Genomic DNA, 13,608 nt, shown 5'->3' on the forward strand with positions numbered 1-13,608 from the left:
CAAATGCTGACTTTCTGTAAAGCAGTGTACATGGTCTAAATCTTAGATTAAGAAGCAGACACAGATCCTGAGAAGAATACAGGCATGCAACCTGGCATCGAGAAAGCTAAGGAAGGCGCTGCTGGACCTGAATTTGGCAAGGGTTGTGAACAGTATGAACAGCTTCTGTGGGTATGTTAGTCAGAAAAGGAAGACAAAAGAAATTGTACTCTCCCAATAAAGCACAGAATCACACAATTATTTAGGTTGGAAAAGACCTCTAAGATCACAGAATCCAGCCCTTAAGTGATCCACATGTTGTCAGCGAGACCATGGTACTAAATACCATACCCAGTCATCTCCTGAACACCTTCAGGGTGACTCCACAACCTCCCTGGGCAGTCCATTCCAATATTTAATCACACTTTCCATGATGAAATTCCTCCTGATGACATGGAGGAGGCTTAGCTACCTGATGACTTTTTTATCTCTGTTTTCACTGGCAAGTGCTCTTCCCTCATCTTTCAAGTCCCTGAACCTCAATGCAATACTTTGACCTCTGCAAGATGTTTGATACAGTACTCTCAAACTTCCTTGCTTCTAAATTGGAAAGATGTGGGTTTGATGGATGGACTAGTCAATGGAGAAGATCCTGGGTGAATAGATGCATCCAAAGAATGGTGGTTGACAGCTCAATGTCCAAATACAGATGAATCACAAGAGGTGCCCCTCACGGGCCATATCAGGACCAATATTGCTCAATACTTTTATTAAGGACACACTGTGATTGAGAGCAGCCTCAGCAAGTGTGCAGCTGAGTGGTGCAGCTGATACACTTGGGAGAGGGGTGTCATCTGGAAGGATGTTGTTAGGCTTGACAAATAGGCCCATGGAAACTTCCTGAAATCCAACAAGGCCAAGTAAAAAGTCCTACAGCTGGGTCAGGGCACTCACTGATATCAGCGCGTCCTAAGGAATGAATGGATTAAGAACAGCCCTGTGAAGAAGGATCCAGGAATAGCGGTGAACAAGAAATTGGATGTGAGCAGGCAATGTGTACTTACAGGCCAGAAGGTCGATCGCATTCTGAGCTACAACAAAAGCAGTGTGACCAGCAGGGTGAGGTAGAGGATTTTTCCCTTCTACTCTGCTCTCGTAAGACCCCAACTGGAATGCAGCATTCGGGTCTGGAGGCCCCAATACAAGAACATCACAGACCTCTTTGAGCAGGTCCAGGGAGAGGTCACAAAACACCTTTCCTGTAAAGAAAGTCTGAGAGGTTTTGAGTTGTTCAGCATAGAGAAGATACCAGAGACATCCCACTGGGGCCTTTCAATACCTAAAGTTGTAAGAAACATGGAGGGAAACTCTTTAACAAGGTCTGAAGTGTTAGGGAGAGTGATGGGGTTTTAAAGGATTGAGTAGATTCAGATTAGCTATAAGAACATATTTTACAATGATTATGGTGAAACACTAGAACAGGGTGCTCAGGGAAGTTGTGAATGTCCCATCATTAGGGGCATTCAAGGTCAGGTTTGACAGGGCTTTGAGCAATCTGATGTAGTAAAAGATGTCCCTGCTCACTGCAGGGTGTTGGAACTAAATGATCTTTAAGGTTCCTTCCAACCCAAACTGTTCTATGATTAAAATGCTCAGCTTACAGACAGCTAAGGTAGTCCTTCAAATTGCATTGTAAGGTCAAAAAAGACAAACAGACACCTCTGCTTTGAGATTATTTCTCTAATGTTAACACAGGCTTCTAATATTAACTGGCTTTTGAAATATTTAATGATTATAGTCTTTTATGAATACCTCGGTATCCAGCTATCACAAATTTAGGGAGCTAGTCAGGTTGATGCCTTAGGATTTTAGCTTTTATATTTTTCATATCCTATAATTCTTTAGTGCATAATTCTAAAAACTCCATATAGCCCATTAGCTACTGTTCTCCCATTCTGGTCAGACTAAACAAATCCTCTCTAGGCCTGAAACTCAAGGACACCTTGCTGTCTTAGGCCCTGAGAAATTTAAACAACAGTGAGTTAGGGGGGAAAGAAACTTCGATTAATAACTTCATTACCTGAAGCTGTAATTGGAGAATTAACTCCCGATATGCAAATGGATCAAACTTATACAAGTATGAAAACTTGTGAGCTGGGCATCCATTTTGGGTGTAGCCCCTGGGGCTTGGACTGTCTGAAGTATACCTGAAGACCCTTCAATAAATATACTCACTTTTATTTTCTTAATTTTGCCTAGCCTCTGTTTTTAGGTAGCCCCATCAAGGCATCAAGGCAAGGGTCACCCTAGCTGCCTGGTAGTACAGGGACCAGGCAAGGATTTCACACTCAACAGTTCTCTGAGAGTTCTAATGAGAACTTTAATTAAAACAGGCAAATTTGAAAACTAAAGCTGTATCAGGAAAGTAACTGTTTTATGCACACCATGTTTTATGACTGTGAAACCCTGTAATCCAGTACTGCCATCCTCTGTAATGGACCACAAGTTTTGTAAAGGGATTGCAAGGCCTCAGGACCAATGCTTGCTACAGTCAGGTTCACCCTGTATGAAATTCTCCAACTTGCCTGCAGCTTTGCTTTACTTCATTTAGCTGTGATAGGAATTTTTCTAATTGACTGGCTGTCTAAGGCTAATTTGGTTTTCTCTTTTTTTTTTCCTTCCTTTTTTTTCTGATGGTACAACCAGAGCTTTAAATTAATAGCTGTAGCAAATAGTCTATGCAGAATGAAGTATTTTGCAACTGGCACAATGACATGGTTCAGAGAAATACAAGCCTGCTTTGAGTCTTTGAGAAGCAGAGATAAAGGATGCAGTCCAGGGAAATACATGTATAGGAACAGTAAGAGATTAAACAAAGACTTGGTACTAGAGAGCCCACAACTCTAGTTGAACAACTCACCCATAGTCTACTACAGAAATGCAGACCCAGACAAAACTGGGTTTATGAGTAACAAAAAACCAAATAAGTAGTAGCTAACATGCATGGGACACTGTATTAAATAAGTATGGGTAATATGTGGAACTGCAGACCATGGAAGAAAGAGAAAACATATAAAATCCCTTTAAGTACGAATAACCTCAAGTGCATCCTAAAACTGGGGAAGAAGAAAGCATCAACTAGTGGACCCAGATGAGCAGGGGAAGGATAAGCATAATACTAGGAAAAAGAGCAGAAACCAAGAATTTTTTGTGCAACTATGACTTCATTCTTGTTCTTTTTGATTTTCTGTAAAAATTTCATCTGGACTAATATTGAGTAGACACTCAAGACTGATTACTCTAAAAATTCTGGGTTTACAGACATACACACAGAAAGAATGCTAACTCTTTCCCCATATGTAAGATTTTGCATAGTCAAAATTGTTGCTTTAACATTCTTGTGACTTCAGGTTTACAATTCACTGACACAATACAGATATGCCTTGTTGTTAAGCAAGTGTAAGAAAGGCACAGATCTAATACAGTCAAGGAGACTGTGTGACCTTCCATGCCTCCTATGGCCCTTTTCAAGTCAATCCTATAAGCCAGCTTCAAAGAACCTTAAGGCAAAATTTCTCGAAAATATTCCATGCATAAATAATTCTGTAAATATTTTAGGAAGTCTTCCACTATATACAAGATAAAAGATTTCCAAGTGTTAAAGGGTACAAATACAAAATACAGAGTTAACAAGTACTCTAAATGGTTTTGCAGACTCATTTATAGCAACACATATACCTAAAGAAGTTGATGGGGTTACTTGGGTGAAGGACCGGTATTTAGATATGCAATACACAAAGTAGTCCAATAGATAGTACAAAAACATAGAGATGACGATCACATAATAGATTTGAACAAATCTCAAAAATTTCAGTTAAAATGCAGTGTCTACATTATGCGTACTATAAGCAACCTACTCCCTTTCTTCACAATTAACAAGCTGGTGACATACCAGTTATTTTCTTCATTACTAAGCAAGATCAGCACCTTGGTAAAAATTTAGACATGTTTGTTTTGATGAGTATATTTTATTGCAAACTTCCATCTATCTGCCTTATTATCCCAACTGCAAAAGAAAAACATGAAAAGTTATGCAAATGAAACCTTCAATATATGGGAAGGATATGAAAAACAAAGTAATTCAAAGTGCAATTATTAATGGTTTAGTTATACAAGAGAAGATGAAAAGCAAGGTATGTGACTGTATTTATATGCTAACTATCCATCTAACACAGCAAATTATACAACCTTTAATTAATCAGGATAACAGCTGCTGGCTACAGTAACAAAGCAAATCCAAATTCCTATTTTCTATCCCAATAACCCACAGGGGTTTATTCCAGAAATACTGATTCAACTCTGCATCACACTACACCTTTTTCCAGTTTACAAGAATAAAAATCTGCAAACAATGATCCCAGATGAGATAAGGATTTTTTCATTTTCTTTTATTTTTGCAACAAAAGACATAAAATCCCTAAGTCATCTTTGCCATTGCAAGCAGATTCATAATAAATACAAAGTAGTTATCAACAGTAACTCTTACTAAGATGCAGAGACATTTTTATAAAGGCAACAGTTTCCATAATAAAAAGTGATACTACTTTAAGTTAAGGAAAATAGATAACAAAAAAAAAATATATAAACAAAAGAAAGACTACAGCAAACCAGAACTGGTATGGCTGGAAATGCATTTTTATTATCCAAGAGTTGAAAAGCCCATTACAACTTTCCCTACTTTGTGCCATCCAAAGGAAAAAAACAACTTGCTTTACAAATCAGACCACAAATGAAGCAAGTCATAGTCAGATTCATTAAAATCTAGGTAAGTGGCAGTTGTATTCCATCTGGGACCATCTGAAGACAAGCTGACCCTACTGAGTATATCCAGTAACTAGAAAAGAAATTAGGATTTAACTTTTCAACCAAATAGAAGCCTGGGGATAAATGCATCAAAAATCTCCTGTGAGTAGTTTGGCAACATGCACAAGACGCTGGCACTGTTTTAACTTCCACATTGGTAAAGAGGAAGAGACTAAGTCCAGAGCTGAAAGTTGAAGTAAAATGGAGTTTTGAACAGAAAACAGGTTCCTTCTTTAACTCCTGGAATCCTGATATTTAGCATCAGTTGCTGTTTACAATAAATATGGAGTGAGTAGGGAAGGACACAGGCTGCCTAGCTAAAATTCTATCTCCAGCAAATCTGCAGGGCTATGAACAAAAGAAGTTATTCCACCAAATCCCATTTGGCTGTAAAATGGAACAAACAAAAATGCCAACTCTGTTGAGTCATATTGCATGGCTTGATTCAGAAAAGCACTTGGATAAGAGATGAATTCCATAAATTCCTTATATGGATGAATTAAAAAAACCCAAAAAATTCCAACACAATTTTAGAATTATGGAAGTTTTGACCTTGTTTGTTTATCAAACTATTGCAGCTGCAAGAGAATATATTGTAACTTCAAAAATTAAAGTCCGGATAGAACTAGAGCATTTTGAGCAGGACAGGCAAAGTTAGTCTCTTTCTATTCAGTAGGAGTGGGGTTTGCTTATTTTGGAGGTTTTTTTGTTTGTTTAGGGTTTCTTTTTAAGCTACCTACAACACTGATCTACAGGATTTTTAGATCATGCTGCACATTTGTACTGGTTCCAGCTAAGAGAGAATTAAATTTCTTCATGGTAGCTAGTGTGGGGTTTTGGATTTGTGATGAAAACAGTCTTGATAATGCAGGGATATTTCACAAAATTGCTGAGCAGAGCTTACACAGTGTCAAGGCCTCTTCTGTCCTGTCAACGACTGGGCTGGAAGTGCATAAGATGTTGGGAGGGAACACAGCTGGGACAGCTGACCCCATCTGACCAAAGGCATCATGCTCAGCAGCCAAGTGGGCAGGGGTGGAGTCTGGCTAGGGCTGCCATTGCCCAGGGATGTTGGGAGTGATGGCATTTGTCCTCCCCAGTAACCAAAGACGTGATAGAGCCCTGCTTTTGTGGAGATGTCTGAACACCTGCCTGCTGATAGGAAGCAGTGAATGAAATCTTTACTTTGCTTTGCTTGCACATGCAGCTTTTGCTTTAACTATTAAACTGTTTTTACCTCAACCCACCAATTTTCTCACTTTTACCCTTCCAATTCTCTCCCGCATTCACTGTGGGGCTGGTGAGCAAGTGGCTGTGTGGTGCTCAGCTGCCCACCAGGATTAAATCACAACAATAATCTTAATGCTCATTCATATAAGGCAATGACTGCACTTAGATAATTGTGATATTTCAAAAAATCTTTTCGTGTTTTTCACAAGTTAATATTAGTCATACGAACACATATCAGCGATGCCAGACAAGAAAGAACATGAAACTGGATATTAATATCAGCACAGCTGGGATGATGATCTCTCAGGATGTAGCAGGGACATGAAACCACTGTAGCAAGTTATTTAGGCTACACAGAAACAATCCTGTTACAGCACTGACTTTCCACTTCTGTTTTCCATGCTAGAATGTGCTGTTCTGGTTTAGGACTGGCACGTCATAGTAGCAGAGGACCAACTCCTTAATCTTTCCCTCTAGCAAGCCCACTTCAACCAAAACATTTTGGGTTTGTGATCTCAAATAATAGCAGAAGTAAGAATTTTGTGGAGGGAGGTTACAAGTCCACTAAACCGTAACAAGGTATGAAGCACCAACAGTGTGTTTGTTAGTGATTCATGCACCAAGGAAAAACATCACTGTTGCTCTTACATGGATCAGTAAGTCACCAGAAGGCACAAAATAATCCCTTCCAGAATCAGAGGCAGCCAAAAAGACAGTTCCAAGAACTTATCTTAAAACATGTAATTCGTTTTGAAACGGCTACTAGCCACATGAAGGATGTCTTTTCCTCATTAAGGATCGAGCTGGAAAGATTGAGCCTGGGTGAAATATGGAAAGCAGAACACAACTGGCATAGCTTATAAATTGACTAACATAATTATCATAGCATAACATAAAAGTTATTCTTCCTTTAGATACAAAATTCAGGGCTTAATAATGAGACCTACAATATTTAATTTAATTTTTTTGGCCAATTCAAGTAGGGTGTATTCCATTACAATTTTCAGTACAGTGCCTTTTTTTTCTAGGAAAGAATTTCCTAGAACTTCAAATTGGGAAATTTATGCCCTTGAACATTTTAAGGAAATAGCATTCCATCCTGGTCCTTTGAATATTGCTGAAATGCAACATTAAGTGAAAGGAATTTCATTTCTTTAACTGATGAAGATTCATTCATACACTTCAAAACACAAGCAGACTATTTTACCTATCTCTCTTCACAAACACAGCATTTCATTTTTCAGAAGTTTTCTGAACACATGTAGGATTAAAAATAATTTTTTTAGCTGATATTGTTAAAACTCTTTTGATATCTAAATCATTGATATTCTAGATTAGGTAGCAGAGGTCTTATAGAACAGGCTCACAGCCCTGCTAGACCTCTTCTGCCCTGAGATTTTCCTGCTACTAACTATGGCATGGTGTGATACCTGAAATATCAGGAGTTTTTTTAACTGCATTATGATTTCTTTCCTGTATGTCATCATTAACAGCCATTAATATGATACCATTCCAGAAACATGTTAATTTAATGAAAATTTGCTAAAGAAAGAAAAAAAACCCTTTTCCTTTTCAAGGACTGTAATTGATGAAGGAAGTTTTTACCCAAATTCATTCTCAGAAAACAATTACTGCCATTCCAAAGAGGTACAGCTACAAATTCAAGCCTCAAAAAAAAAAGTCTTATTTCAGTCTCTGCTTTCACTATTTAAAGTTTTTGGTTTACTTTACCATGTGCATACACAAACACATATTGATAAAAGGTTCAACAAAAATCTCAGATTGAAGAGACTACCAAAATACGATTTAACTAAAAATAGAAAAAGAAATATATCAGCCTATTAAAAGGTCTTACAGCAAATTACACTAACAGACAAAGCTGTCAATACTACATTTACAACAATAGCAGCTTTTACTACAGCATTAAGATTAGTAAAGTTTTCTTACTAAAGAAAAGCTAAGAAAAAGACAGTTTGTGCCTTTAACATTTAAAAAGATTAAATTAATAGAATTTACACTGCTTCTTTCTCCAAAAACCACAGCAGAAGAGAAAATACTTACAGGTTTGGGAGTGACAAACCGAATCCTTCCCAAAACCCATGCAAGAGAATATAGAACAAACTGCATAACTCTTGATTTCATCGTTAGATATTCATTATAATCTTTTGGAGCTTTTCTGAGCTGGATTTACTAATCCACTTATGTTCACAAGTCATTCACAGTTTCACATCACTGAAACAATCAAAATTGTTCCAATTATTGAATCTGCTAATGGAAGGGCTCCCTGCCCATGGTGGTGATGGGGTTTTGAGCTAGATGATTTTTACAGTTTCTTCCAATCTTCTATGATTCTAAGAAAATTAAATATTGTCTAATAGATAAAAGAGCACCCATGACTAAACCACAGAGATTAACTGGCGATGGTTGAAGATTCAGGAGACTCATCTCACACTGAATAGTAGGGGATCATTATGCATACAAGTTGCTTAAAGTTGGTATTTTCTTGCCAATTTAGCTTCCTACTTGAAATATTTGCCTCAGATTATTCATTGAATTATTCATCCATTCCCAGAGAGTAACTAGTCTCATCATTGTACCAAGGTTTGTTGGGAGAACTACATAGCCATTAACTAGACTCATGGACAAAAAGTAGGAAGTAGTTCAAGCACTGACTAAATGACAAGCAAATTTTTACTCTTTAAACCGAGTGCAGAAAAGGTACTTTGGTACTTCAGGGAGGGAAACAAGCAAAACCCAACAAACATTAGATTGAGTCTAGAGGTCCATTATCTTCACTGGGGTACATGTTGACTAGAAAAATCACAGTGTTGGGAAAATTACCTTGGCAAACTTACAGAATCATACCAAGTTGATTGGGGAAATTTTTCAAGTCTTTTGTTTATATAGCCAAAAGTATTGAACCATAAAAAAAACCAACCAAACACAAAAACAACAACAAAACCCAAACCAAACAAAAAAGAAATCAAAAACAAGACAAAAACAACCAAAACAAAACAATCGCCCACCATGTAACAGATACTCAGGAAGAACAAGAGCAGCAAGAGGTGAAAAAAAAAGAAAATTTCTTCAAAGACTATATAACATGCAAGTGCATCACTACTTTCTGCTGTTGATGTTAAAAAGGATTTAAAAAGAAGCTTTGGGAAGTTGCATAAGGGAGGATGAGGTAACTGACAGTATAAATGTTAATGCTGGGTGTGAGCAGAAAGCTTTGAGAAATCAAAGAAAAAAAGAAAAAGGGAAATATGGCCTGAGGGCAAGTAGAATAGAGGGAGATTCAAGAGCTCTTTTTCTGGTGAGGAACAGCTGCTGCTGTAGAACAGAGGTCAAGGAAAGGTACAAACAAACACCAAGTCCAGTACATCTGGCTTGTTGTTTAAACACTGTCCACCAATTCTACACTACAAAGAAACGACAAAAACAACCACATACACCCACACACAAAAAAACCCAAAACAAAAACAAACAAAACCAAAGAAAACCACAAAAAGAACCCAACCAAAAAACATGAAAATGAACCAAGGATTGTTAACCTTAGAGGGCATCTAAATGTTTAGCAGCAGACACTAGTGTATCCAAATATAAGTTAAACCCCATGATATTTCATTTTATGCTGATGACTAGAAATACACTATGACATTAGTTTTGTACTTTCACCAGCTCTTTTCCACTTGACAGCTGGATTCCCTGAATGGCAGGCCATGGTACTTTGATAGAAGAAAGACCATGCATTACTCAAATTATACATATGCATAGCAGTTCAGATACTGCTGTCATAGTTTTCTGTATGAGAGGAATACTTCTGACTTTTCAAAGAAAATTACTACAATGATTTAGCAATGCTGATTTTTTAATTCTGTATGTAGCCTTTTTAAAAAATGGCTTGTTAACTTCATTCTAGAAATGTAGGAATCAAACTGATTTTAACAGGGAATTAAGCAAAATTGCACAAGTACAAGTACTTTGTTTTCTCCTTCTGCAGTCCCTGCAAAGCCAAAACATATTTCCTATGGTGTAAACCACTGCAATTATAAAAAACAACCACACATTACAGAAAGAGGAGCTATCCCTCAATTCTCCAATTCCATTGCTAAAACCTTATGTTTATATATGAAACAATGATTGTAATGGTCAATAAATCATTTAGCGTATTAAGCTGACAGATACTATATACTGAACTTACTACTTCTGAAGTTCATAGTTATTTTCACTGATTTAATCATGTTTGAAACTTACACAGATAATTTTCAGAAAATAAGAATAGTTCAAGTTTTCATCAGTACCAGAATTTAGAGTGCTGATATGATCACTGAGAAAAATTAAAGTATTATTAGTTAAAAATATTAGAGAATCTCAGAAACTCACATATAAATCTGGTGAAGTAATGATACAGTAAAGAAACCTACATTTCAGCCTAAGAACTCAGTAACTGCCCAACTACATCAGTGTCTTGTTAAAACTCTCTAGTCTACTGCCACAAAGATCTGATTTCGTTATGTAACTAAATTTATTTAGTTAGTTTTATTATTTAGCTAGTAATGTTAATATTCACATGGTATATGGGTGACAGCAGGCTAAGTCACATAAGTACTACCAATCTTCAAGGGCTTACAGTGCCATAATGTGGTTAAACTAGCTTGATTCATAACTTATTTCTCTATTTTAAAAACACAAAAGATCCAGTTATGTCATTGTTGCATAGTAACTGAGGTCATAAATGAAGAATATACCAAGTAAAAGGCACAGGTCAGAATCTTAGTCAAGGGGAAGGGATGTAATGCTCTCTCTCTGCTAGGGATACCAAGTGTGGGTGCAACTTCAGAGGCCATTCAATCACCACTGAAATGGTTCACTTGCCTTCTTTCCTGGTTTAGTGTAGTGCCCTACTGAGTTTTTCAAACTCTGCATTCCTAACCCATAATACCCCAAACTCTCAGCTGGCAGCAGCATTCAGTAGCACTTCAGTGCTTCCCTTGCTTCCAAGTGAATGGTAATTCACTTACTCAAGAGAAGAATGAAAGAGCTGGCCAAAACCAGGGATAGGCATATAGATTAGGAAGGCAAGTAGCCAGGGATGGGTAGCTGGCAGAGTGATTATAAAGACTTCTACTGGCTGATAATATCTGGTATGTATTCCCCTGTCCTAGAGGAACTGAACGTCTGTCTTAAAATCACATATGACACAGGAGCCAGAAGCAGTCACTATTAAAAACAGGTAGTTTAGGGAAGTTCTTAAATTATGGGCAAGTCAGCTGGCCATTGCAGCAGAAATCATTCCAAGCCTTTACAAAAAAACACCTAAACCCTCACTGCTACAACTCCTTCCAGAACCATCAGTACCCACTGCCTGTCTGTACACTGAAATGCTGTCACTTGAGTGACATTTTCCGCTTTTTCCAGAGTTAGATGTCATATTTTGAAGTCAATTTAAAGTTCATTGACAACACCAGGTTTACAGCCCTAAATCTGAAAGGGGGCAGTGTTGTTTAACCAGAAAGTGGTGTTCTCTGTTGCTGTTAATTACAGCTCTTCCTGCTGGGGTTTTTACAAGAAAGAGGGCCAGCAGGAAGTGTCATTATATTACAGCCTGTGGCTCCATGCATGTGTTTCTAAGTTGACAGTCAAGAGATGTCCTTTAGCCTTTTTCACTGTCCTTTTCAATATGAAAAACAAACTGCTCAGATTACATAAAAGGATGAATTATGCTACTCCATGCATCTCATAGAACAGAACAATACAGGTACATGGAATGCAGCTTCCTATTGAGGCAACAAAAACAGTTCCTGGTGTGTTCATGATTTATGATGATCTTTCTCAATTTACCTAGTAAAGCTTATAAAGACTATTGCAATGAAACTTTCTTAGTCTTTTCTCATGGCACTCATATCAGTTAAAAAATAAAAGACTGATTAGCTGACTTACCAGGTGATAAGGCTTTGGGGGACAAAGGAAGGGAGGAATAGCTACTAAGGAAAGACATACTGTGAGCTGCCCACCCAAACAGAAAAAGCTCAAAACAAAAAAAAATCTGAGCTACTCATGACACCTCCTATGCTGCTGTCTTTCACACCTATGTAATCCCCTCAATATGCATATTAAATTCAATAAGATGCTTTAAAAAACACTATCATTTCAAAACATTAATGAGATATGAAAGAAAGATACCTATCAATATGGAGTAGACTTCAGCACTGTCAAGAAAGGGAGGTAAAGTTTCAAGAGTTCTAGGAGAAACATGATCAAAACTCACAAAGCATCTGAAGGTACACCTGCGGTCTCTAAGGTACTGTGACTTTCTCTAAAGTGGTGACCAATGTAATGGATTTACACACTTGCAAATTCTATTCCTAGTAAAGAGCTACCATCAAACCATACTACTTTCTAGATTCAGTTCCACATCAGCTGCATCAATAGAAACATTTCAGGCACTTAACTGATTGTAGGCAAAATTTTCAGAATAAACACTATCAACCAAGGATTAGATCTATGAAAACACTGAAAAAAATCACTTGGAGTTTGAGAAGTAATCGGAAAATTGCTACAACTACAACTTTAAGTATTAGAAACCCTGCCTTTCCATTAATTAAAAAAAAGCAGTAAAAAAATCAAACACACACAATACCCCAAAACAACCACACACTCAGTTTGAAAACAATCCTGAATTACACTCAAAACAACCTCATTATCCAATAAGCGACTTAATATCACTGTATCTGTTAACTTTCCCCAACAATGGCTGCAGTTCTCGTAAAACCATTTCCTTAATACTTTGAGCTATACAAAAGGTATCATTCCCGTCTTATGAACATAATTCTTGGTATACAAAAGAAATGCTTGGCCTTATTTCTAACAAGAACTGCAGGCTAACACCTTCCGCAGAGTAAGTGCCAACTCTTTTCTGTTTTTAATTTTATTTATACATATATTTCTGTTGTCTTTTTAATTTTCCACAAGGACAAGATTAGTTATTCATTTTCAAGACCAGTTAGGATCCATATCTCCTCTCATTTTTATCATTACACCCCTTAAGTTAGACATTGCCTAAAGATGCCTCCAAAAAAAAAATTTAGGAAATAATAAGAAAACCATTTAAATGAATCTATCTCTGAATCCAGCTTTGGAGGCCTGACAAATTTTGTTGAAAACTCTGGCAGCAATTGCAGTATCAGTTTAAATTAAATTTAAAATTCAAAACTGTGGTCATGATAAAATAACATTTTAAGTATGTTACAAAATAAACCCCACAGTTAATGCAATAGCAGCCGATTACTCAAATCTCAAACAGAATTGAAACATCACATTTCAACATGAAAAACATGTATCGAGTATAGTGAACACAAGGTAAGAAGAGTTCTTACCTTCATAGATAGCTTTGAAGCCTTGGGCACTGACAGCAAAATCTGTGGTGAAACAGAGGGTGAGGATAGATCCTGTGCTCACAATAGATGATGGAAGCTGAAATCCAGATAACCTGTGCAATAAAAAGTTACAAGTTACTAAAATTTTTATTATAAA

The 13,608-nt window shown here is 37.1% G+C and overlaps 1 protein-coding gene across 2 annotated transcripts in view; it reads right to left on the bottom strand.

The window, feature by feature from the left end:
* The window catches only part of CSMD1 (CUB and Sushi multiple domains 1), a 1,116,955-nt gene that overhangs the window by 757,035 nt on the left and 346,312 nt on the right, over positions 1–13,608 (bottom strand). For both annotated transcript variants that reach the window (XM_048295968.1, XM_048295967.1), the window contains exon 3: positions 13,452–13,564. In XM_048295968.1, the coding sequence (XP_048151925.1) occupies positions 13,452–13,564 (113 nt within the window). The remainder of the gene's footprint in view (positions 1–13,451; positions 13,565–13,608) is intronic.

This window comes from Corvus hawaiiensis, chromosome 3 (genome assembly GCF_020740725.1).
Source record: "Corvus hawaiiensis isolate bCorHaw1 chromosome 3, bCorHaw1.pri.cur, whole genome shotgun sequence".
Taxonomy (NCBI): domain Eukaryota; kingdom Metazoa; phylum Chordata; class Aves; order Passeriformes; family Corvidae; genus Corvus; species Corvus hawaiiensis.